The following is a 27,677-nucleotide window of genomic DNA, read 5'->3' on the forward strand; positions in this document are numbered from 1 at the left end:
TTGAACTTTCACCCAATTATTTGCCTGAATGATGAAAATTGGGCTTCGGTTCGATTCTTGTTTGAGGTACAGTACTTCATAGTCTTCTCTATGCAATTCTTGTGTGTAAAAGACAGTCAGGGAGAAATCTGTTTACAAAGTTGTAATCAACAATCACTCACCATTGTTTTGAATCTGAATGAAGAATTCCACCAACAGACCAGATAACTGCAAAGAAACCGTAAGCCACAAGCATATTGATAACCTCTTCCTTCATTCTTTTACTAACATGTTGAAAACTTTCTGCATTTGGCTCCAGTGAGATATCAATGACCTCTTCCTCATTATCAACACCAGACTTTGCAGAACTAAAAAGATAAAAACTTGTATTAACATATTATATAATATAATCTGAACAGCATTTAAACATTTACACTACCTTTAGGTCAATGAATGTTCACCGCAAATTAAAACTGATTTAAATGTATGACATGTGGGTACTATAAACTCATAATTAGTTTCCTATTATTTGTGGTGTACCCTCTGAGAAACATAAAAGTAAGCTCACTGTAAAATACTTTTTAATGACCTACTAAAAACATAAATTTTTAAGTTTTTATTTCTGACAAAACAGCTACTTAGCTGTGAAAAAGCCTATTGTGAATTGTAATTCTGTAAGGCTCAACACAGAAGATTGACTGTGAATAAAGATTATGTGCTCTACCTAGGCAACTGAAATTTGGCCCCAGTATAAAGAAGTGATTATTGATAGAATTCTGCAAATTAGTCAGTACTACTAAATAATTACATAGTGTGTATTTTATCAGCTTAAGCCCCAGTTCATCTAATTAATTAAACAATGACAAGTGTGAAAAAAGTGGAGTTCCTGCACAGTCACTAGCATACAGTATAAAGCTACGGCTCCAGTCCTCCCTGCTGCACGTGCGCCTGACGGCATGGCGGAACGTGCAGAGACTACAGCTGCGATCGGTAGTCTGTAGGGGAGATCTAGGGAGAGTGCAGGGGTGGGGCCATGACAGGGGCGTGGCCATCACAGGGCATATCAACCCTGCCATTGGCTGCACGCAGCCACATCGCGGCACGGAAAGACAACATTCTTGTCTTCTCTGCCAGCGTACTGCGCGTCCACACACATACAGCCACTAGGGCTTGCCCCATGTGCTGTGATGTTTGGCCACAAAACTTAAAATATGCCCACCAGCTAGCTTCATGATGGCGCAGCCGCCGCATGAGGTGGGGGGGGGGGGGGAGATGTCGGCCTGCTCCCCCCACGAGCTTCATGCCGCCGCGGACTGGGGGGAAGAAGCAGCCTGCAAAGCTGCTTGGCACGGCACTGCGGGACATGCCGGCGAGGGGAGCAGGGCAGTTGCGGCCATGGCGGGGCTGACTGTCTCCTGGGGCGCCCACTGGGGGACACCTCGCCACGTGCCTCCAACCCACCCTGCCTCCCCAAAGATTCCACTATGCCGAGTAACGTATGGGGGAGGGGGGGAATGCTGGCCTGCCCTCCAAATAGCTTCATGCCCCCGCGGGGGGGGGGGGGGGGGTTAGCGGGGTGGTGCTGGTCGCGGGCTTTCCTCTCTTCCGACCCCCACCGTGTGTAGAGTGAGAGAGTGTGTGTGCATATATATGGGAGAAAATGTGTGTGTGTGTGTGTGTATACGGGAGTGTGTGTGTGTGTATATGGGAGTGTGTGTATGTGTGTGTGTGTGTGTGTATAAGGGTGTGTGTGTATATATGGGTGGGTGTGTATGTATATGGGTGTGTGTGTATGGGAGTGTGTGTATATGGGTGTGTGTGTATGGGAGATGGGAGTTTGTGTGTGTATGGGAGTGTGTGTGTGTGTGTGTGTGTGTGTGTGTGTGTGTGTGTGTGTGTGTGTGTGTGTGTGTGTGTGTGTGTGTGTGTGTGTGTGTGTGTGTGTGTGTGTGTGTGTGTGTGTGTGTGTGTGTGTGAGTGTGTATATGGGAGTGTGTGTGTGTGTGTGTGTGTGTGTGTCACCCCCCCACATAGTCAGTCAAAGTCACCCAGTCAGTCACCATCTCCTCACCCAGTTCCCCCCATCAGTCAGTCCCCCCCTATCTCCTCTCTCTCCCCTCCCTGTCTCTCTCCCCTCCCTGTCTCTCTCCCCTCCCTGTCTCTCTCCCCTCCCTGTCTCTCTCCCCTCCCTGTCTCTCTCCCCTCCATGTCTCTCTCCCCTCCATGTCTCTCTCCCCTCTCTGTCTCTCTCCCCTCTCTGTCTCTCTCCCCTCTCTGTCTCTCCCCTCTCTGTCTCTCTCCCCTCTCTGTCTCTCTCCCCTCTCTGTCTCTCTCTCCTCTCTGTCTCTCTCCCCTCTCCCACACTCTCTCTGTCTCTCACCCACACTCTCTCTGTCTCTCACCCACACTCTCTCTGTCTCTCACCCACACTTTCTCTGTCTCTCTCCCACACTCTCTCTGTCTCTCACCCACACTTTCTCTGTCTCTCACCCACACTCTCTCACACTCTGGATCTGGATATCTTATTTACCCTGTATATCTTAACTGCCCTAAACTACACCGAAATAACTTATACTGCTTTCTTCCAGATCTGACTCAAGCTTCACACAGGAACCATCGGAACCCCCTCTAACCCAGAAGACAGGTAAGGAACACCTCCCCTCCAATGTATAAGATTGTGGGAATGAAGGTATCTGGACATTGAGGGACTGCGGATAAGGTAAGATTCCAGGCGGGATTGCTGCTTTAGATATTGTGAAGCGGGGACGTCCAGACACTGGTTAAGGGGTTCAGGAAACTAGTCATTCCCATCTGGCTTTTATTTCTAGAGCCAACATTTACACACACACACACACACACACACACACACACACACACACACACAAACACACACACACACACACACCTAACATGGACTAATTGTAGTATAATGTAATACAATAAATACATTTATGTCAAAAACGAATGTTGTTCTGACTTGGAATTTATTAAATGTATTTTATTTATATATTTTATTTTAAAGTGGGGTTGGGGGCGGGACTGGGTGGTGAGTAGATTTTTTGGTTGGGCGAGTAGATTTTTGGGTGATTTGTCGAACATTATATATATATATACCCCCCCACACACACACACACAGTATATACTGTGACATAGTCCAAAGATGTAAGGCAGCTTTCTGCCCCATTTTAGGTCAGAAGGTGCAGGAATAGTTAAAAATGATCCATTCCACAGCTTCACATTAATGCAGGCTGGTGGATGGAAAATCCAGACCACAGATTACAATGTGTCTAGTTCTCCCTCACCTGCTCTCCTAATCACTAGTAGAGGTATTTAGAGAGGTTTGCATTTCAGTCTCTCTTCTTGGAGCCTGGAGACTGGGGCTTCCGCTGCTCCCCTGCATCCAGTTCGGGGTGGACGGCCCCTTCAAGTAACACAGTACCAGAGGATTTGCCTGGACACTTGGGACCGAGTTCCCACCACGAACAGATAAGACAAACAAATCTTTATTGCTGTATCTAAAAGACTATGGGCCTCATGCAGTAAGCCCCGATACAAAATTTTCGGCACGAATTGCGAAAATGTATTTTTTGGGCGATTTGCCCTCGCAGTATTCAGTAAGGGCCGAATCCCTCCGATCCCTGCTGAAGCACTGCGAAAGCAAAGCTGCCGATGAGCTGTGGCGATACAGCCTGGCTCCCGATAAGGCTCCCGATAAGCCTTTGGTGCCGATAGATGTTTGCAGCTGAGAGAGACAAGCCGCTCTCTCAGCGCAAACTTCGGCACCAAAAAAAGTATTTAAAAACAACTTTTATTTATACTCTACATGTGCAGGGGGTCTTCGGAGCTGAACCGCGTTGGTTTGAGGTCCGGGGACCCCCTGCCCCCCGAGATACAGGCCCCTTTATGAGGTGCCGGTATCCCTCGGCGTTTAAAGGTCCCGATCACGTGACCGCGGCCTGTAAACAAACCAGAGGGATACCGGCACCCCATAAAGGGGCCTGTATCTCGGGGGGCAGGGGGTCCCCGGACCTCAAACCAACGCTGTTCTGCTCCGGAGACCCTCTGCACATGTATAGTATAAATAAAACACACACACATCAATAAAGACTCGTTCCTTACCTTGGCGGCTATGTGCAACGGTAATGAAGCAGCATGAATGTCTTTTTAATTATACTGTACAGTGAGCAGGGGGTCCCCTGAGCTGAACCGCATTGCTTTGTGGACCAGGGACCCCCTGCTTCCCGAGTTACAGGCCCCGGTATGTGTCATCGGGTGGCAGTGTCGCCGCCATGTTTATAGCGTCCCAGCAATAAACATGGCGTCCACACTGTAACCGATGGCCCAAACCGGGGCCTGTAACTCGGGAGGCAGGGGGTCTCTGAGCCACAAATAAATGCGCTTCAGCTCAGGGGGCCTCCTGCTTCCGCACAATATTATTAAAATACATTAATGCTGCTTCATTACCATAGCGGATAGCCGCTAAGGCAATGAAGGGGTTAACGCATAGTAGCATGTTTATTGGGGACAAATGCCCCCAATAAACATAGCAGCAATACACAACATACAGTATAGTAATGGGCAGAATGACTATTATCCACAAATGGATAATAGTGCAGTTGTCCATTTACAATACTTACACAACAATAAAGACTTTAAATACATATAGCACTCACCCATGTCCCACTGCCACGATGAAGGCCATCCTCATCTTCATCCTGCCCATGCCCCATCCGCTTCTGCAAAACAAACACAAGAATTACAACATCCAAATTAATGTCCCCTAACCCCTTAATCACCATAGCGGTTATTAACCGCTACAGTTATTAAGGGGTTAAGCCACCATCACCCACATACCCTCCCCCACAAAGCCCCCCAACCACCCTCACCCAATACCCACAGGGGAGTCCTACCAAATACCCTTGGGCCTAATACCCCCTCCCCCAGCACATACAGTACAATAATGTGCCAAATAACTATTATCCACATAGGGATAATACATTATTTGGCCATTATTAAACACATTCAATAACGTTAAAATGTAAATAAAATTGTACTAACCTCATCAATAAGAAGTCTCCGTCGCCAGCATCATCCTTGGGGTCCGTTGCCAACATTAGAAATAGCCACAACATTTCAATATCATTAACATAACACTGAACCCCTTAATCACCTTATCGGGTACTAACCTGAAAGGTAATTAAGGGGTGAAGCCATCCTGCAATGCCTACAACAGTTATGCATAACATCTTCAGTGAAATAAAAACCAATTGCCTAACCAAATTCCATTTAATCATTCAATCTGTAGGCTCACATGCCTCATAAAACATTGCATTTACAGTGTATACATGTAGCATAACATGTAAACTGCATGTACACGCTGCAAATCAATGTTAACAATACAATAATGCCACTCAAATCGCCATACATCACAAGAAGTATATTATTTAATACAATAAACTCACCATCAATGAATTACCACACATCAATTACATCCCTAAACAATTAAAATACCATCCATACCAATTACACAATGAACTAAAGCTATCCTAACAGAGAACCACTTCAAAACATAGAAAAAAGTACACCAACAAATACAATATACTAAAGCAAGGCTTTCCATATCCTATTGTACGGCCTGGAAGCCCAAAACTTACATCTGTCTAAAAATAAAATACATTTAGCACACATCAATGCATAGCCACAATGATTAACAATACAGAATTAGAAGCTTTAACAACACTATCATTTCTTACCCTGTATATATATCTGTACACATACATACAGACATACATACAGTGGGAAGAAATGATATGCATTATAAAAAATGAAAACATGAAAAAGCAACACAAAAAACAGTTGCATTAAGTACATTTCTTTATTTAACTTACCATTACTTGCCCCCACCGACTCCCGTTGATCAGCTTACTCACGAACCAATCCACGACACCATCCACGACACCATCCAGGAACAAATCCACGACACAATCCAGGAACAAATCCACGAACCAAACCAGGAACCAATCCAAGAACAAGTGCAGGAACCAATCCAGGAAGCAAGCCACGAAGAAATCCAAGAAACAATCCACGACACGATCCAGGAACAGGAACCCATAAAAGAAAAGAAAAAAACAAATTAAACATTAAAATAATAAAACATGACAATCAAGGGTTGTACTAGTTTTATTCTTAGTGAATCTGTATTACAATACCTTGTTCCGGGGTCTTCTTGACATCCGGTGCCACGCCCTGGTCTTCAATCTTCAGGAGGAGGTCCGTCCTCCTCGGCATCTGCCTTCAAAATGAGACGACATAGGCTTTTATAGGCCTATGACGTCACATTTGTCGTCATATGGTTCCCACGGCCCTGATTGGGCCGTGAAAACCATGTGTTTTGGCCGATGTAAAAAAATTGATGACGTCACTTAAAGGCAATGCCAGCACAGCCAATCAGAATGGCTTTGCTGCTATTGCCTTTAAGAAAACGTCATGAAATGACACATGGCCGGACTCACATGGTAAGCCAGCCAATCAGAGCGTGGGAACTCCATCCCTACTCTGATTGGTTCAAGTACCATGTGAGTCCGGCCATGTGTCATTTCATGACGTTTTCTTAAAGGCAATAGCAGCAAAGCCATTCTGATTGGCTGTGCTGGCATTGCCTTTAAGTGACGTCATCAATTTTTTTACATCGGCCAAAACACATGGTTTTCACGGCCCAATCAGGGCCGTGGGAACCATATGACGACAAATGTGACGTCATAGGCCTATAAAAGCCTATGTCGTCTCATTTTGAAGGCAGATGCCGAGGAGGACGGACCTCCTCCTGAAGATTGAAGACCAGGGCGTGGCACCGGATGTCAAGAAGACCCCGGAACAAGGTATTGTAATACAGATTCACTAAGAATAAAACTAGTACAACCCTTGATTGTCATGTTTTATTATTTTAATGTTTAATTTGTTTTTTTCTTTTCTTTTATGGGTTCCTGTTCCTGGATCGTGTCGTGGATTGTTTCTTGGATTTCTTCGTGGCTTGCTTCCTGGATTGGTTCCTGCACTTGTTCTTGGATTGGTTCCTGGTTTGGTTCGTGGATTTGTTCCTGGATTGTGTCGTGGATTTGTTCCTGGATGGTGTCGTGGATGGTGTCGTGGATTGGTTCGTGAGTAAGCTGATCAACGGGAGTCGGTGGGGGCAAGTAATGGTAAGTTAAATAAAGAAATGTACTTAATGTAACTGTTTTTTGTGTTGCTTTTTCATGTTTTCATTTTTTATAATGCATATCATTTCTTCCCACTGTATGTATGTCTGTATGTATGTGTACAGATATATATACAGGGTAAGAAATGATAGTGTTGTTAAAGCTTCTAATTCTGTATTGTTAATCATTGTGGCTATGCATTGATGTGTGCTAAATGTATTTTATTTTTAGACAGATGTAAGTTTTGGGCTTCCAGGCCGTACAATAGGATATGGAAAGCCTTGCTTTAGTATATTGTATTTGTTGGTGTACTTTTTTCTATGTTTTGAAGTGGTTCTCTGTTAGGATAGCTTTAGTTCATTGTGTAATTGGTATGGATGGTATTTTAATTGTTTAGGGATGTAATTGATGTGTGGTAATTCATTGATGGTGAGTTTATTGTATTAAATAATATACTTCTTGTGATGTATGGCGATTTGAGTGGCATTATTGTATTGTTAACATTGATTTGCAGCGTGTACATGCAGTTTACATGTTATGCTACATGTATACACTGTAAATGCAATGTTTTATGAGGCATGTGAGCCTACAGATTGAATGATTAAATGGAATTTGGTTAGGCAATTGGTTTTTATTTCACTGAAGATGTTATGCATAACTGTTGTAGGCATTGCAGGATGGCTTCACCCCTTAATTACCTTTCAGGTTAGTACCCGATAAGGTGATTAAGGGGTTCAGTGTTATGTTAATGATATTGAAATGTTGTGGCTATTTCTAATGTTGGCAACGGACCCCAAGGATAATGCTGGCGACGGAGACTTCTTATTGATGAGGTTAGTACAATTTTATTTACATTTTAACGTTATTGAATGTGTTTAATAATGGCCAAATAATGTATTATCCCTATGTGGATAATAGTTATTTGGCACATTATTGTACTGTATGTGCTGGGGGAGGGGGTATTAGGCCCAAGGGTATTTGGTAGGACTCCCCTGTGGGTATTGGGTGAGGGTGGTTGGGGGGCTTTGTGGGGGAGGGTATGTGGGTGATGGTGGCTTAACCCCTTAATAACTGTAGCGGTTAATAACCGCTATGGTGATTAAGGGGTTAGGGGACATTAATTTGGATGTTGTAATTCTTGTGTTTGTTTTGCAGAAGCGGATGGGGCATGGGCAGGATGAAGATGAGGATGGCCTTCATCGTGGCAGTGGGACATGGGTGAGTGCTATATGTATTTAAAGTCTTTATTGTTGTGTAAGTATTGTAAATGGACAACTGCACTATTATCCATTTGTGGATAATAGTCATTCTGCCCATTACTATACTGTATGTTAGGGGGGTATAGGTGTTGTTGGGTATATATATATATATATATATATATATATATATATATATATATATATATATATAATTATTTAATTATTTATTTAATTCGTTATTGTGGTGCTGGGGTGGTTTTTTTTTATTATTGTGGGTAGTGGGGGGGTGTGAAGGGGGCATTAGCCCCAACGGTGGTTGTTTAGGGCTTGCGGGTGGGTAGCGGGAGGCCTTAACCCCTTCAGGACCATAGCGGTATTAACCGCTACGGTCGTGAAGGGGTTAAGTGCCCCCGCATCCCCCCCGCAAGTCCTAAACTCACACCCAGGGCCAAATACCCCCCTCACCCATCCCCGCTACCCACAATAACGCTGGCACGGTGGGTTAACCCCTTCATTGCCTTAGCGGTTAGCCGCTAAGGTAATGAAGTGGCTTTTAAATGCCTTTTTCCTGCCTCGGATGCATGCCGGGGGGCTCCGGTGCGGGTATCAGCTCCGGAGACCCCCGGCATCAATCACAGGCAGGAAAAAGGGCTGATTTTTCCTAAGTGTCGCCCTTGCCGATGCTTCTCCTTCAGCAAGTTGCCAACTTTAGTTGGCGGGCTGGATTGGCCATAAAATCTCCAATCTGGCCTGCCGATCAGCACCAAAAAGCTGATCGGGGCTTACTGAATTCAGGCGGGAAAAAAAAGTCCCGATAAGTGGCTTATCGGCAGCCGGGTGGCGAAAAAATTTTTTTCGCAAGAAAAGTTGCCGATAATTCCCACTTATCGGGGCTTACTGAATCAGGAGGGCAAAAAACGGCTATAAAATGCCGAAAAAGCCTTATCGGGGCTTACTGCATGAGGCCCTATGCTTTATCTAGTGACCCTAAATGTGAGAGCATTCCTTTAAACTGGGGAACCAGGTTAGTTGGTCCAGCAGCAGTTAGAGAGGCTGATGCTGCGGTGTAGTTAGATCCCTGAATGGGATAGGATTTTATTTATTTGATTTGGTTTGGTTCTGAAAAGTGACACTGTGTGAAATGCTATAACACTGATATGCGTAAACCGCTGAAGGTTAATGTCTGAGTGCCTCCTGCCTACACATGTTAAAGCTGCAGTCCCTTATTTGGATGAAAATAAAGCTGGCAGAAGCCTGAGTTAAGCAACGTAATACTTTGCATGATCCTGTTTGTTATATAATTAACCCTAGAAGACTGTGTCAGGAAGAACCCATACAGTACTAAATTCGTGAACCCCGCTTCAGCTAAATGTTAAGTAAATGTATGGGGGTACGGTGCTGATGGGTGACGTAATAAGTTAACAACATAGAGAAAAGAACCCACTTAAAGCACTCAATAACCCCTATGAAGTGTAATGATAATATTAAAAATAATCTTTAATGCTAAACTAATTAAAATAATGGGTGTTAAAATACATCAAATGACACACATATATGTTAACCCTAAGATGAGTATATATGACACTCGGGGTTAATGTAATAGAGGGACAGTTTGAGGTGAATTAGATCAAACGTGTCCAGAGAACTGATATGCAGTATTCCCTAATAGTGGTAGTTATGTATGAGCAAAGGTGGGGGGGGGGGGGGGGAGGCTGCAAAATCACCTGTCTAGGTAAAATACAGGTCTCAAGGTGATAGTAGTGAAAATGTGAGACTGGTCAAAACGTAGCTATATATAGGCACGAAATAAAGGCATACCAATCAGTGTGTGCTCACTAGGTATATAATATATTGCTTCAATGATGGAAGATCAATACTGTATATTCTCCCACATGTGACCACCTAGAAAAACAGCTAATAAACTCCAAACGAATAAAGAGCTGGCTGTAATACACAGAACACAAATACTATGGCTAATAAGTTCCTATAAACGGTGTGGCTGTTGGTATACCTATGCACATATTCATGAATGTGCTACCACCATTAGGAATGCTTCTGCCACTAATATAGCTGTGTATAAGTATAACGAGACCTGTCTAGAGTGTCAAACAAGTCCCAAGGTGGACAACTGGGGAAATAGGAGATATGAGACTAATCGTAATCCTACTAATAAGCAATATGTACACACTGATCAACGGGTGCACTCAGCATATAATATATTAATCCACAAATGGATAGTCAGTCACACATACCCCACAAGCAAAACACCTAAAAATCAGATGATAAACTCCAGGATGTTATATAACTAGCTGTCAACAATAAATATAAATACCATGGCTACTAGACTCCTATGAGCGGTGTGGCATGTGTATACCTGTGCACATATTCATGAATGCGCTTCCACCGTCAGGAGTACTAATACCACTAATATAGCAGTGTATCCAAAGAGTTAAAGCAGCCCCAACCTCACCTAACGCTGCCGAGTCACCACACAGACTCCTGCCCAGGATAGAAGGGAGTACACGCGTGCAGTCTAGCAGCTGGTTGCTCTGCAATTCAGAAGGCTGCCACGGAAGTCCTGACTGCGCGCGTGCACGTGACAGAAGCCGACGCGCGCGTTTCGTGATTAGAAACACTTTCTAAAGGCTCAGTGTGAGGGGGAAGTCCCATTGATCGTAATAAAGTTTATATATGCATGGGTGTGTTTCAATTGGTTGGGAGTATCACCCTAGAGGTGTGTCTATGCAGTGCTGCTGTATAGGCTCTAATACAGCACCATCAAGTGAACATAGGCTGTCCTCAATCAAATAATTGATATAATCACAAAGACGTTGCAGCAGTGCTTAAGGAATGATTAAAGCACTGTTGCACATGATCCCTGCATGTTATGAGTAAATGAGCATGATAGGCAGAGAGTTGTGATAATCATGGGGGTATGAAAATCAAATTTAACTCCTGAGGCTAAAACATAATATAGACTCTAATCAATGTGGGTGAAACATATAAAATATTAATCCAGTTATAGCATAAACATCTTCTGTGGATAATACTCACAGACATAAGATGTAGGTAGATAAATATCCGACCTAATAACGTAAAAATGTTTTTATTTAATAGTGGAAAATGACAGGCTAATGTGAGGCCCCGTTAAGCAGTGTGAATGGCTATATGGTGTACACTATGTAGCTAACAATGCCACATTGTGTACATTCTTTAAGACCGAGATCAGGTAAGTATATATAGGTTAGCTACACTGTGTGTGCTAAATGGTTACTTGGTATCGCAGTTCTGTACATTGCCATATTATGTACTTGCCTAGTGACCGAAATCAGGCAAGTATATGTGGGTTATTTGCTCATACCTAACTACCACTATTAGGGAATACTGCATATCAGTTCTCTGGACACGTTTGATCTAATTCACCTCAAACTTTCCCTCTATCACATTAACCCGGAGTGTCATATATACTCATCTTAGGGTTAACATATATGTGTGTCATTTGAAGTATTTTAACACCCATTATTTTAATTAGTTTACCATTAAAGATTATTTTTAATATTATCATTACACTTCATAGGGGTTATTGAGTGCTTTAAGTGGGTTCTTTTTTATATGTTGTTATCTCGGGAAGAACCCAGACAGATGTCAGCGCTACAAAAGAGGGGCGTTTGTCACAATACACAGTGTAAGACTCTACTAAAATTGGTCTTCTCTCTCTATCCATAAATCCTAAACCAGGAGGTTGCCAAAGACAAAACTCTATTTCAACAAATTGAAAATAGTTGCATAGTTACATAGTAGATGAGGTTGAAAAAAGACGTACGTCCATCAAGTTCAACCTATGCTAAATTTAGACAACAGATACTTTATCCTATATCTATACTTATTGATCCAGAGGAAGGCAAACAAAAAACCCCAGTGACATATCATCCAATGATATCTCATAAGGGATAAATAAATTCCTTCCTGACTCCAAGAATTTGGCAATCAGATTAATCCCTGGATCAACATCCTTCCCATGTATACTTATTTGGTATATCCCTGTATACCTTTCCTATCTAAAAAGATGTCCAACCTTTTTTTGAACAAATCTACTGCTGCGGCAGAGTTTATTCGAGCATTTGCCCGTTCTCTGCCGCAGCAGTAACCGGGCGCGCGCCGAAACAGCGGAAGAGCGCCCTCCGATCGGGGCGCTCTCCCTACCGCTGCCGGGTCTGCCGGGTCCCCCGGAACCCCCTGCCTCCCTCGGGGAGCCCTGGACGCGCGTGCAGGGGGCGCTGACACCCGATGACGCGTGACCGCGCATCGGTGACGCGCGGCACGCCGAGGGAGTGGGGCTAGCAAGCCGGGGCATCCCCCGGCTTGCGGAACTAGCCCTGCTCGATTTAAACGTGTCGGCAGTGTACCTCATTCCCGCAATGTTATTGCGAGATTAATCAATCGGCAATCGGATTAATGCCTGGATCAACATCCTTCCCATGTATACTTATTTGGTATATCCCTGTATACCTTTCCCATCTAAAAAGATGTCCAACCTTTTTTTGAACAAATCTATTGTATCTGCAATCACAGTCTCCATGGGTAATGAATTCCACATTTTAACTACCCTTACTGTAAAGAACCCTTTCCTTTGTTGCTGGTGAAATTTCCTTTCCTCCAACCTTAAGGGATGGCCCTGAGTCCTTTGTACTGCCCGTGGGATGAACAGTTCTTTTGAAAGCTCCTTGTACTGTCCCCGAATATATTTGTATTTAGTTATCATATCCCCTCTAAGACGCCTCTTTGCTAATGTAAATAAATCTAATTTAGCTAGCCTCTCCTCATAAATTAGATTGTCAATCCCCTTTATTAATTTGGTGGCTCTTCTCTGCACTCTCTCTAGTTCCATAATGTATTTTCTTAGGATTGGTGCCCAAAATTGTACTCCATATTCAAGGTGTGGTCTTAATAATGCTTTGTAAAGGAGCATAATTATGTTTACTTCCCTTCCATCCATTGCCCATTTGATGCAAGATAAGATCTTGTTTGCCTTTGCAGCTACTGCATGACATTGGGCACTATTGCTAAGCCTGCTGTCTACAAGCACTCCTAAATCCTTCACCATCAAGGATTCCCCCAATATATCTCCATTTAATTTGTAAGTCGCCTTTTTATTCTTGCATCCCAAATGCATAACCTTACATTTATCTGTGTTAAACCTCATCTGCAATTTACCTGCCCACGTTTCCAGTCTCTCCAAGTCCTTCTGAAGAGAAATTACATCCTGCTCTGATTCTATTACCTTATACAATTTAGTATCATCAGCAAAGATGGAGACTTTGCTCTCGATGTCAACCTCAAGGTTATTAATAAACAAGTTAAAAAGCAGGGGTCCCAGTACCGATCCCTGATGTACTCCACTCACGACTTTAGCCCAACCTGAAAAAGTTTAATTTATGACAACCCTCTGTTGTCTGTCCTTTAACCAGTTTTCAATCCAGGTGCATATATTATTACTTAGTCCAATTTTCTTTATTTTCTACACCAACCTCTTGTGTGAAACCGTATCAAAAGCCTTTGCAAAATCTAAGTAGACCACATCAACTGCATTACCCTGGTCTAAATTCCTACTTACCTCCTCAAAGAAACAAATAAGGTTAGTTTGGCATGATCTATCCTTCATAAATCCATGCTGACTATTACTAATAATTTTGTTTTCCATTAGGTATTCCTCAATATTATCCCGTATTAAACCTTCAAGTAATTTCCCTACTATTGAAGTCAGGCTTACAGGTCTAATTTCCCGGTTGTTACCTAGCTCCCTTTTTAAATATAGGCACCACATCTGCTTTACGCCAATCTTGTGGTACCGAGCCTGTGGAAATGGAGTCCTTGAATATTAAATATAATGGTTTGGCTATTACTGAGCTTAACTCCTTGAGAACTCTTGGATGTATGCCATCGGGCCCGGTGCCTTATTTACTTTAATTAGTTCAAGTCGCTTATGAACTTCTTCCTCAGTTAACCAATTGTTCATTAATATGGAGGTTGTGGCTTCCTCCTGCGGCACTACTATTGAACTTGATTCTTCCCTGGTAAACACAGAGGCAAAGAATTTGTTTAATACCTCTGCTTTTTCCTTATCTCCAATAATCTGCCTACCCATCTCACACTGAAAGGGTCCTATATTTTCTTTTATAATTTTTTTGTTATTAAGGTACTTAAAGAACTTTTTAGGGTTGACCTTACTTTCTATTGCATTCTTTTTTTCATTATCCATTTTTGCTAATTTAATTGCCCTTTTGCAATTTGTGTTACATTCTTTATAATTCTGATACGATGTCTCCGTCCCCTCTGACTTAAATAATCTAAACGCCTTCCTCTTCTTGTCCATTTCCTCCCCTACCTGTTTATTTAGCCACATTGGTTTTGACTTATTTCTTTTATACTTATTACCCAATGGTATACACTGATAAGTTTGCTTTTCTAACAATGTTTTAAAGATTGCCCATTTATCTTCTACATTTTTCCCTGCAAAAACATCATCCCATTGTATTACTTGTAAATTAAACCTCAGTTTATTCAAATCTGCCTTTCTAAAGTTTAAGGTCTTTGTTTATCCCAAGTAATCTGTTTTTTGATAATTTATTTCAAATGAGACCATGTTATGATCACTGTTACCCACATGTTCCAGGACTTGAATATTTGTTATTACTTCTACATTGTTTGATATGACCAAATCCAGAACTGCCCCTCTCCTGGTTGGTTCCGCAATAATTTGGATCATATAATTGTCTTTAAGCACCCCCAAAAACCTGTTTCCTTTTGTTGTAATACTAATCTCATTGCCCCAGTCTATGTCTGGATAAGTAAAATCCCCGATTATGCAAACATGAGCCAGTTTTGATGCCTTCTCCATTTGCAAAAGTATTTTAGCTTCCTCAATCTCACAGATATTTAGTGGTTTATAGTCTATCGCCACAAACAATTTCTTTATACTTTTACCTCCACTGCTAATTTCTATCCACAAAGTCTCTACATTTTCATCATTCCCTTCATAGACATCATCCCTTATAATAGATTTTAGATCCGGTTTAACATATAAACATACTCCACCTCCTCTTCTATTTGTTCGATCCTTCCAAAAAAGAGAACAACCCTCTAAATGAACTGTCCAGTCATGAGTTTCATCCCACCATGTTTCAGTAATGCCTTTGATATCATACTGCTCCCTTGCAGATATTAATTTCAAGCTCCCCCATTTTATCTGTCAGGCTTCTTGCATTAGCAAGCATGCATTTAAGTTTTTTTCAGCCTGTACTATTATCTTATCTGCTCCTTCCTTTCTGTGCCCACTTGGTTTAGTCTTTAGAAGTTTCTAGTATTATCTGTATTTACTATGGGTGTCTCACTGCTTGTCAAACTCGCACTTGCCCCCATTCTACCTCCATACCACCTTCTATCTGTAAGGAATCCACTCCTGGCTTTGATTATAGCTTTTGCAGACTTCTGCAGTTGCAAAAGCTTCCTCTGGCAATCAATGGCACATGTGCTGCTTCTCATTGTAGCTTCTGCCCTGTGCTCCATCATTGGAGGAATACTCACACACCCTCCTCCTGTGATTGGATCTCCGCCCTTTATATCCTGGGCTTTGGCACTGAAACAGGGCCGAGCATAAATTCCTACCCTGGACGTTACTGTCTCTGCCACAAGCCACCCTGGCTTGTATCCTGGTGTACTAACCTTTCTGGTTCCTGTCCCTAGTTCCTGAGGCCTGCTGCTAGTTCCATGCGGGGTCCCGTTCCTGACTTCTCTGCTGAAGTGTTGTTTCCTGAGGCCGCCTGCTAGTTCCATGCAGGGGCCCATTCCTGACTTCTGTGCTGAAGCGTTGGTTTCCCGACGCTGCCCTGCGGTGTACTTCGGCCAGCCTGCTGTCTCCCCCTGCTGAGACCGGCATCATGGGCCGAGGCCGCTCCTCACGAAGAGGTCACTCCCGCGCTCACGCTCCTAAGCTGAAGCGGGGAACTCCTGACTACCTGTTGCCGAACTCCTGCTTGAATAACGACGATGCTGCCTTCTCCACTCCTGACCCTGCTATGTACGACTACGAACTGCGCACTCCGGATCAGTCTTCGCGGACTAAGGTAGGTGATTATATAACCCCACCTCAGTCCCGCGGTCCGGTCCCGGTTTGTGGCGAGCACAATCGTAACAGTATGCTCGGCCCCACAAAACCGGACCGTGCTGTGGCGGGGGTTGGTAAATGTGTAACTGAACCTATGTCCCAGGCTGCGGACCAGTCCCTATTTGGAAAACCATACCTGTTTGAGAGACTGCCTTCGCTTGAAACTGCGGGCATGTGTGAAGGTTTCCTCCCGTAAAGTCTGATTCAGCGCCTTAGAGAGATGAAACAGCTTCTGGTTCCCCAACTGTACCCTTCTACTTCCACTATAGACTGGGAGACAGTGGATCTTAGGGTATTGGCCCAGACTCGTGATGCGTTTCATACGCTGTGCCTAGATTTCGAACACTCCATTATTCTACGGGACCCTCTCCTCACTGCCTACGCACATTCTAATTATACCCATTTTCCCTCAAGCACTTTTGCTGGACCCTTGGGCTATCCTGAGGAGCAGGAACAACCTCCAACTGTCTTGGTACCTCTACAGCCTAAAGAGGAATTTGCCACGGTCCCTGCTGCTGTCTCCTCCCCCTGCAACACTGACCCACTACCACTGTCTATTCACAAACTCCTTTTTGCTAGTCCTGTTGCTATACATGTAGGGTTGCCTCCCTCTCCTAAGAATGGCCAAACAGCTGCCACGGTTCCTACTCCCGTGTTAACCCCCATGTGTTCAGACCCCAAGGTTATTCCTGTTTTAACCCTTGCTAGTCAGGTCTATGAGTCCCCCACTGTAAATCCCTGCATTGCCCAGGTCAGTGTGGCTCACCCAGCACCAGAGAATGAACACAGTTTGCCCTCTATTTCTAACCCAGAATTTCTAAGCTCTGTTCCTGAGGTTATTTCTGCTTTAATCCCTGCTAACGAAACAACAAAGAGTGGGGAGTGATCACAGGACCATACTAATTGAATGAAGTATTTATATTCATAAGTGAGGTAATCAGAAGGTGGGTGCAAACTGTGAACTGAAAGTGAATCAGAAAAGGGGAAGGGGAAACACAAAATGAATGTGCCCCCAAAAGAATTCACTTAAATGCACACCACCCAAGTGTAAAAATTAACTTTTAATAAATCCTTAAAACATATATTAACAAAGTAACGTGTGATGTGAATTAAAATTGTATTAAATCATAGCTATTAAGCAATCGTGTCGTAAGTTATTCATACTATCCCAGTACCAGTTGATAGGATGGGATGTTAAAGACAGGGAATGCTATGAATAGGGTGTTAACCCCTCTGGGGCAACGATGAGACCAATTGTAGAGTTGTATATAAATATATTCAGGTGGGTGGCCACAGGATTTAATATCCTATTATTGCTAAATATAGCTCCCTTGCACATTAACATAGAGATATAGTCTGAACAATAGCGTTGGCATGTGATAGTATAATAGCTGTATTATAGATCTTCCAAACACAGCAGTGCTGGTTTAAATACACAGCAATTGGTTAAAAACACCTCACATAAGGTGCAAGGATAGCAGGCTCACTGACCATAAATGATTAATAAATGGTTAACTCATATGGTCTTCACAGTTACACCCAGGATACTGCAAACACTACATTAAATCCCTGCATTGCCCAGGTCAGTGTGGCTCACCCAGCACCAGAGAATGAACACAGTTTGCCCTCTATTTCTAACCCAGAATTTCTAAGCTCTGTTCCTGAGGTTATTTCTGCTTTAACCCCTGCTAGTCTGCTCTGTGAGGTCCCCATTGTTAACCCTTGTATTCCGCAGACTAATGTTAGGTCCTTAGGGCAAGAGGCTGAACCCCCTATGACCCCACTTGCGGAGGCTAGCTTCTCTTTTCCTGATTTTCAGGTACAGCCTAGCTTAACCCTTGAGGTTTTTCCTATGTTAACCCCCGCAGGTCAGCCCTATGAACCCCCCTTGGTAAATCCCTGTAGTCCGCCAATCAAGGACACCTCCTTAGTTTCAGAGGATGAACCCCTTATGTTGCCTGACTCAGTTAAAATTCTTGGGGCTATGCCCCCTGAACTTTCGGCAATAATACTGCAGTTAAAAGTATTCTGGAACCGTTTGTTTCCGTAAGCCTGTTCGCAGAATCCCCACTCCTAGGTATGTCGCTGATCCAGTCTGTCACTCAGAGAGCTGAAATCCCTGCTTCTGAGCATAGATCCCTTTTCGTGGAATCTGTAGTCGTTTCTGATGTCCCAGACACTCTTTCCCAAATACCCACTTCAGAGACCAGCACAGTTGTGGTTGCCCCCCTTGTACTGTCTGTGTTCTCCTCTTCTCAAATCCTAGGGTTAAAAGTGAACAGTACATATTATGCCCCTTTCCAAGTGACCCCTTCTGAGATCAGCGCATCTGCTGTTGCTCCCTTAGTACAATTACAGTTAGGGCCCTCCTTTTTGAAGGATCAGGTATTCAAATTTAAAACTCCCTTTTCCCCTGATTTTGTAAACCTGCAGTCCCTTCTCACTGTAGTTAAAAGTTCTCTAGCAGCCGCTGAGTTAAGCTCTGCCGCTGCTAAAACTTCCGTTGTAGAAGCAACCTTCCCTAGTTCACTTCCGTTTGTCTTATCTGTTATTCCTGTCCTTGACTCTAAGTCTGTCTCCTTGGGACCGGTGACAGCTATTAGTCTCCCTTCTACGGTCCCTCAGGCTATCACTTCAGAGATCAGCTTATCTGCCCCTGATCCCTTACTATGCTCTGAGTCTCCCCTTGTGGCTTCTAGGGTCTCCCCAGCACTCCCTGTGTTAACCCATGGCTTCTCTCTGACTCCTAAGGTAGAGCCTGACTGCCTGCTCTCCACCTCTGCGGTAGTCTGTGAGATGCCTATCCCCTTTTCTAAGATTCCTGTTTTGCAAGGTATTTTTCCTATTAAGTCTGTGATACCTGCAATTCCTGTAATTGGTTCTCAATCACCCACTTCAGTGACAAGCAAGATGTTCCTTGTTTCTATTGGAAAGTCTACCCCAGTTTCTTTCACGGATCATGCCACAGCCTCCGGGATGATTAAATATGACTTTAAGTCTGTGATGCCTACTCCTTTAATAATACTGTTTCACGCTGATTCGCCCACAGTATTCGGGGTATCCACTACTGACTGTATGTCTACTACCACGAACTCAGGGGTATCGCATTTGGAACTTTCAGTAATACCCGCTGTGTCCCTTTTTTCAAAAAACCCTGTCTTTAAGATGGACTTGTATTTCTCTGGGTCTCCCACAATACTTGGGGTACTTACTATTGACTGTCCTGTCGCAAAACTAGGGTTACCTCTCAGGAAGGTGCCTGGAACTACCGATGTTAAGAACCCTATGTTTAAAACAGTAATATTTCGCATTGCTTCTCCCACAGTATCATGCGAGACCTGGGTACCTGGGACCTCCACTCCTAAGCCAAGCTCTAGTTCACTGTTTTCCTTCTCTGTATTGGAGGTACCCAGCATTAACCCCAAGACTTCTATTCCTAAGCCTGTTGCACCGCTTACCCGGCTTCCTGCTTCCACGGATAAGATCTGTTTTCTCACCTTTCAAACAGAGTCTTTACTCGCAGGTTTCTGTGCGGTGTCTGAAGTGCCCTTTCTGGATTGCATGTCTTCATTCTCTAGGACGTGGACACTCATGCTGGACCTCGTTGCTTTGCCTGAGGCGTCCATCCCTGTTCTTGATGGCCCCACTATGGGTTTGGACGTTCTGTCCCCTACTGTCTCCATGATGCTTACTATGCCCTTCGCAAAGACCATAAATTTGGATTTGATTCCCCCCAAATTTCAGAGGCCAAAGGAGGCGGATCCTGCAACTGCATGTACCACAACCAACAATTACGTAAACACTACTACCAGCTCTCTCGAATTGCTTGGGATTACAAGCCTGGTTCGTATCAAGACTACTGCTCCAATATCTTGCAGTGAACCCGCCCGCCCTATACCCTCGCTAACCACCACCCTGAATTCCTTGGGAGCTAAAGACTCTCGCAACTTCTTACATGCTGATTCCACCAAGGCCATTGTCTGCCCCGAATTCCCCACTGTCATTTTTGGCCAACAATCAGTGTCCTGTGTCCCGTATTCTTGGATTATTATTATGCACCGGACACCTGGCTGCTGCCCTTCTGATGTCCCTATTCCGGAGTCCCCTGGTCCCATTGCCCAAAAACCGCAGTGCCACCATTGTCCTTTGCGGCACTCGCCAATGTACACCTGGATTTTGAACCTAAATCTCGCCTGAGACACTTCAGGAACAACTCGATGTCTCCCAGACCTTTGAATGGTCCTGTACACCAAGGCTTCTTACCCAGTGGTGGGGGTACTGTAAGAAAACCCAACAAACCGTGGGCTTTCAATGCCACCTCTCGCCTAAGGAGGTTTAGAAACAACTCCATGTCCCCCAAATGTGTGATGGACCCTGTTCGTCCGGAGGTCTCACCTGAAGGGGGGGGGGGGTACTGTAAGGAATCCACTCCTGGCTTTGATTATAGCTTTTGCAGACTTCTGCAGTTGCAAAAGCTTCCTCTGGCAATCAATGGCACATGTGCTGCTTCTCATTGCAGCTTCTGTCCTGTGCTCCATCATTGGAGGAATACTCACACACCCTCCTCCTGTGATTGGATCTCCGCCCTTTATATCCTGGGCTTTGGCACTGAAACAGGGCCGAGCATAAATTCCTACCCTGGACATTACTGTCTCTGCCACAAGCCACTCTGGCTTGTATCCTGGTGTACTAACCTTTCTGGTTCTTGTCCCTAGTTCCTGAGGCCTGCTGCTAGTTCCATGCAGGGGTCCCGTTCCTGACTTCTCTGCTGAAGCGTTGTTTCCTGAGGCCGCCTGCTAGTTCCATGCAGGGGCCCGTTCCTGACTTCTTTGCTGAAGCGTTGTTTCCTGAGGCCGCCTGCTAGTTCCATGCAGGGGCCCGTTCCTGACTTCTGTGCTGAAGCGTTGGTTTCCCGACGCTGCCCTACGGTGTACTTCGGCCAGCCTGCTGTCTCCCCCTGCTGAGACCGGCGTCATGGGCCGAGGCCACTCCTCACGAAGAGGTCACTCCCGCGCTCACGCTTCTAAGCTGAAGCGGGGAACTCCTGACTACCTGTTGCCGAACTCCTGCTTGAATAACGACGATGCTGCCTTCTCCACTCCTGACCCTGCTACGTACGACTACGAACTGCGCACTCCAGATCAGTCTGCGCGGACTAAGGTCGGTGATTATATAACCCCACCTCAGCCCCGCGGTCCAGTCCCGGTTTGTGGCGAGCACAATCGTAACACTATCCTCGTCTATTCCATTTAGTTCATTATCTGTTTCATTCCCCTCCCCCCTCCATCCTAGTTTAAAATCTCCTCCAACCTTTTCAGCATTCTCGCCCCTGGCACAGAAGATCTCTTCATTGAGGTGCAATCCGTCGCTAAAATATGGATGGAACCTCTCAGAAAGGAGTCCCAGTTCTCTAAAAACCCAAACCCCTCCTTCCTGCACCACTTTCTTAGCCATGCATTAACCTACCTGATCTCTGACTGTCTCCCTGCGGTAGTGCATGGCACTGGTAGTATTTCAGAAAATACTGCCTTGGAGGTACTTGCCTTAAGCTTTTGGCCTAGATCCATGTAATCATTTTTTAGGACCCTCCATTTTTCTCTCACTTTGTCATTGGTGCCATATTTAAAGGCATATTTAAATTGGGATAGCAAATGTTAGGGTATGTTAAGAGAAACTGTGCTGCTTTGCTGACCCTTATTGAGAATGTCGGAATTTTACGAATATATGTACAGCTCAACCCCCTTATAACGCAGTGTGTGGGGTCCAAAGAATCAGATCGCGTTATAAGCGGATCGCGTTAGAAATAATGTACAATTGTATGCATTGTACAATAAAGTATTTAAGAAACCAATAATCATGTTTTAAAGTATTCATAAATACGAAAATTGGGAGCCACGCTTGCATCGCATTATAAGCGGATTCGCTTTGTAACAGATCGCTTTATAACGGAGTTGGATCACTTGACTGCTAATTATTTCAGCTACATATTTTAACTGAAATAATAATTTATTTAATCATCAGAATCTGCTCTGGTCGACTGTGCCATACAAAGAAGATTTACTTCAAATGTAAATTAATAGCTGTGGATCTGGGTTTTACTTTTTCCTATTTATTTTGTGTCTGTATTCAATAACAATAGCGATGCACAAAAAATGTAATTTAATATGAAAAGAAAAACAGTTCTCTGTAACAAATTATTTACTCTACAAATAAATGTCCTAGTCTGCTTAATGAAAGGTAAAAAGTTTTCTCTCACCTTATATTTGCCAACAGACATTCGTAAAGCTTTAGCATGGACATGGTCAGGTGCATAGTAGACGTTTGAATCACAAACTTGCACTTGTTTTCAACAAAGTCTAAGCATGCAGGAAGCAGCCATTTGCACATCAACTAAAAAAATTAAACAAAAGCAACCTTTTATTACTTTTTACATTATTTATTTAGTCTGAGTTGGCAAAGTTTCTGTGCCAGATGGAAATAAAATGAACAAATGAAATGTGAACTTTTCTTATAAAAACAGAAAAGATAACAACAGAGCCTTTGTGATGAAGCAAACTCCATATAGTGGTAAGATAAATAAAGAACAGGTAAAAGATCACTGGGGAATCTACCACAACAGCAACGGTAATTAGAGGTTTACAGATACATTATACTGTATAACAGCATGTGGGACTATATTCTGTAGCATGTTAATGCACACTTGTAAACATCAAAAGAACAAATAGTATTTAATGTGCTACATTTTTTCTTTTAATAATTTGATGTGCAGAATTGTATAAGCAAAACGAAATATTTTTGACCCTGTATTAAACATAAACCAAGTTGCCATCTTTGGTTATACAAAAAAAAAAAACCACTGCTGCAATTGTGCTTACTGTACATACTAGCTAACGCCATATACCCTTTTGAACAGGGATTACAATTACCTTCCTGTGGTAACAATTACTGCTGTGCATACCTTTAAATTGTATCCTCATTTACAATTCTCTATGTTTGAACCATAACATGCAATGCCCATGATTTTAATCTGAACTAATTATAATTTTACAATAGTATTTAATTAAGGGTGACCAGATTTCCTGGTTTAGCCGGGACAGTCCCAGTTTTTATCATTAGTCCCGGATCCGACGCTTTTTGCCACTGTCTCGGTTTTTAATCAGTGCTGGCCACGCATGCGTAATTGGTGCTTGCTGTCCAATTGTGCGCATGCGTGATTGGCACACTAATTTGATGACATCAGTCACGAACGGCACACTTGTGAGCATGTGAGCATGTGATTTATTTATGTGGAATGGGTTAGTACGTATAGATAGAGATGAGCAAATCCGCCCAAAAATGTTTTCCCGGATTTTCTCACATTTTTAACCCAAAATCCATTTTGCATGTAGGAGTCACAAATTGATTTGGTCGGTTTTAATCCACACGGATTCATTAAAAACTGCCATTGGATACAACTTTTGGATGCTAAAGGATCCACCAACGGAATGCTGAATCCGCGGATTGGATTCTATAAATCCATTGATGGGTTTCAGAATCCACAGAGTGTATTGGCAATAATAACAAAAAATCCGCAAAAAAAAGCAAATCGCCCTTTTTCAGATTGATCCACTGAAATCCGTGGATCAAAGGAACGGCCGATCTGATGCAGATCCAAATTCGCCCATCTCTACGTAGAGCTACCTAGCTAACAATATTCACCTATGCAAGGTCCTTCAAATGAGTACAGTAGTATCTACCCTCAATCCATCACAATATATATCTTTACTTACCAATTGTCACGTACGGCACAACTGTGAGCACGTGACTTGTATATGTTACTATGGTTAATACACACTGCTATCTAGCCGATCCACTTTTCACCTATGTAATGTACCTCAAATGAATAAGATCTCTCCTCAATCCATCACAATATATATATCTTTACCTCGCTGCTACCACCAGAAAATTATCAATAATTTTTTTGCAGAGTCCTTGTTTACTAAAGAAAGTATGCACTTAACACACACATCGGTTGTAGGAAAATGTGTCCCAAAATGTAAATTACTCCCTTCAAAGCATGCAGACTCCAATCAGAGCCCAAAGATTTACTTATGTAATTTTAGATTTAATATATAAAAATAGTGGTGCTTAGATTACAGAAAAAGGTTGTTATAAAAACATACAGTACAAAATACAGACAGTATCTTGAAAATAAAAGGATAAAAAAAACAGAGATCCTATACGTTACCACCATGGATGGTAATATGAGAAAATATGTATCTTGTTGACACTCTGTTAAATTCTGATTTAATAACTCAATTGCAGCGTTTATATCCTTAAACTTATTAAAGCAAAACAACCCTTTCTGGAGGTGTTCTAAACCAGCCCTTTCCTCGATCTCTCAGGATGACGACGAAAAAATAATTCTACATAAAAAATTTACTGAATATATAACATACTTCATTTCTATAATACTTAGACAAATGTCATCTTTAATACAGTATTGCGTCTGTATACTTAATATGTGCACCTGGATATGAAACATGACACCTTAAATTCTATTTTTGCATGAGAACAGATATCAGAAATTATGATTATAGCGTAAGTAACATTTACAGACAAGATTAAAATTTAGAAGAGATAGGTTAGACCTGCTTCAAGGAGCCTTTAATGTATAGGAAGGTAACTTGACATTGGGTACACGGAATTATAGGTTTGGTGAGTTTCAGAGGCAATAGAGCAGCTGTACAATTACCAAACAGCAGTGTACGGCAGCAAACAGTGACACCATTTGGCTGCCCTTTTGCAGGCGCCAAAGGCTAACGTCTTTGGGGTCACTCAGGTGTTATGTCCCAGAGATTCTTTGTGGAAATGGAAAAAGCAGCATGGCAAAACACGGTACCTTAATCCGACATGCAGGGGGAAGGGGCTGAACTCCAGGGTGTCTGAAGTGGCTCTTTTCCTCATGCAGTTAACCCCTTCCACTCTGGATTGGTGGAAAGGGACAGTGAAGGAATATTGGGGAGCCTCTCCTCTTAGGAGAGGCCTTTGGGGCGACTCAGGTGTTGTGTCCCAGAGATGCTTTGTAGAAAAATGTAATCATTTAATCTAATGGCTGATGTGGCATTCTCGTGAATGTTCTTCATAATATAAATGTACGCTTTTTCAACACTTCTTAATGCAGCTAGGACCACTAAGGTGCAAACAGAATCAAAATCTTTTCATAATCAACAAATCCTAAAATGAGTGGTAGATCATATTCATTCCTTTGGGAAATCCCTTCTACTACGACTTGTATACGGTATATTGTGTTGCACCCACTGCAAAATCCCACTAGGCAAAGTCCCGGGTCTATTGCAGCCGATTAGTGAGTATCTTCATAAACAATCTTGGAAGTGTTTGGAAGTAGACAGGTTGGTCTGTTGTTCTTGAGGTCTTCTTTGCCTCCTTTCTTGTGGATGAGGATAACTATGGCATCACTCCATTGTTCTGGGATGTTCAAGCTGCATGTAAAGAGTTGTGCAAGGATTATTTTTTACTTTTCCATTTTCCATCTTCCATCTTCAATCTTTCAAGATTTCAGATGTAACTCCATCTTCCCCGGGAGCCTTCCCAGTCTTCATGGATTTTATTGCTTTTGCCACTTCTTCTGAAAGTACGCATACTACATTATTGGTGGTTTCTTCTCGCTTGTCCTCTGCTGGATTATGCCCCCTTTTATCTGTGTTGTTCAAGTACAATTTAGTGTAGAAGTCCTCAAATCTCTTTGTAAGTGCACAATATATATATACATATATATATATACACAAATAAGAAGGCGGTCACTGGCACTCCAATAGGTATCAGTCCAGTGCTTATGTCCATAACGGCAAATAGTGAATGCTTTACCATCAGTGGTGATGATAAAAATAAAAATAAAGACAGCACTCAGTAGTACGGTCCAAAAAAAAAAAACTGTATTCAGCAATAAGTCACACAAATCCAACGTTTCGATCCACCAAATGGGATCATTCTCCCCCCCCCCCCCCCCCCCCCATAGTTTATTTTTTTGGACATTACTACTGAGTGCTGTCTTTATTTTTATCATAACCACTGATGGTAAAGTATTCACTATATATACAGTGTATATATATATATATTTATATATATATAAGAATACCATAAACACTCATTTTATATGTATACAGTACACTGTATCAATAGAATAGAGAAACAAGAAGGGATCTTTAGTCTAAGTAAAAAAGTTCTAACAAGTGAACAAATACTTAATAAAGGTCTCTTTCTCTCCATCTAATACCATGAACACATTCAATACCAATATAGATGTAGCAAAATTTGTACGTAACTTATCCCTTAAAAAATATTTATATATATATATTTATATACACTGTATATAAATAACGGAGTGCAGAATAAATGAGTACTTCAGTATTAGGGGATACCTTTTTTATTTGGACTAACAATTTATGTTATAGGACAAGCTTTCGAGAGTTCTCTCTTCCTCAGGTCGGCAATACTAATTAACAAAGGAATCTATGTCTATGTCTAAAACAGTGTTTGGGAGAAAAAAAAGCAACAGTGATGTACTGTACTGTTGTTAAGGTAGGGTGAGAAAATGTTTGAAGACATGGGTGGGTATATATATACAATGCTTAAATTTTTCACCCTGATTCTAATTCACTGCACAATACAGTATGTTTTCACCTTTATAGAACAATAATAATAGATACTGTACTTAGATACTGTACTTGCTGTTCCAAGCAAGGAGCAGAATTGCAATACTTAGTTAGAAGGAAAGATAAACACTGGAGCTATTGGTTGTACTTACACAACAGTTTTGATTGGATAACAGGTACAAGTAGGACGGCACATTATATAAGGATGCCAGGAAACTGTTGCAGGACATAATTTAAAACAAGTGAGTTTTTAGTTTAAACGGTGGATCTGAAATGTCAACATTTCAACGAAAATCAGTAATGCTGTATATGGAGTTCTTTTTCTTTATTTACAAATTTATTGTCAGAATATTTAATATTTTCCCGAATTTTCAGTCAAATTGTTTTTTTTTTAGTTACTGTAATACTGTTTGCTACAAAAGCTTTAATGCAGTCGTGCATGTAAAACATAATGATACACATTTAACATTCTTTTCTTTCAGTT

At 42.5% G+C, this 27,677-nt stretch overlaps 1 protein-coding gene across 1 annotated transcript in view; it reads right to left on the reverse strand.

Annotated features, from left to right (window-relative positions):
* Positions 1–27,677, reverse strand: part of LOC142495286 (dynein axonemal heavy chain 3-like) — a 1,152,169-nt gene that overhangs the window by 527,867 nt on the left and 596,625 nt on the right. The window contains exons 38-39 of the mRNA XM_075600542.1: positions 22,795–22,928; positions 162–347 (exon numbers count right to left, since the gene is read on the reverse strand). Coding sequence (XP_075456657.1) covers positions 162–347; positions 22,795–22,928 — 320 coding nt within the window. The remainder of the gene's footprint in view (positions 1–161; positions 348–22,794; positions 22,929–27,677) is intronic.

This window comes from Ascaphus truei, chromosome 5, assembly GCF_040206685.1.
Source record: "Ascaphus truei isolate aAscTru1 chromosome 5, aAscTru1.hap1, whole genome shotgun sequence".
NCBI lineage: Eukaryota > Metazoa > Chordata > Amphibia > Anura > Ascaphidae > Ascaphus > Ascaphus truei.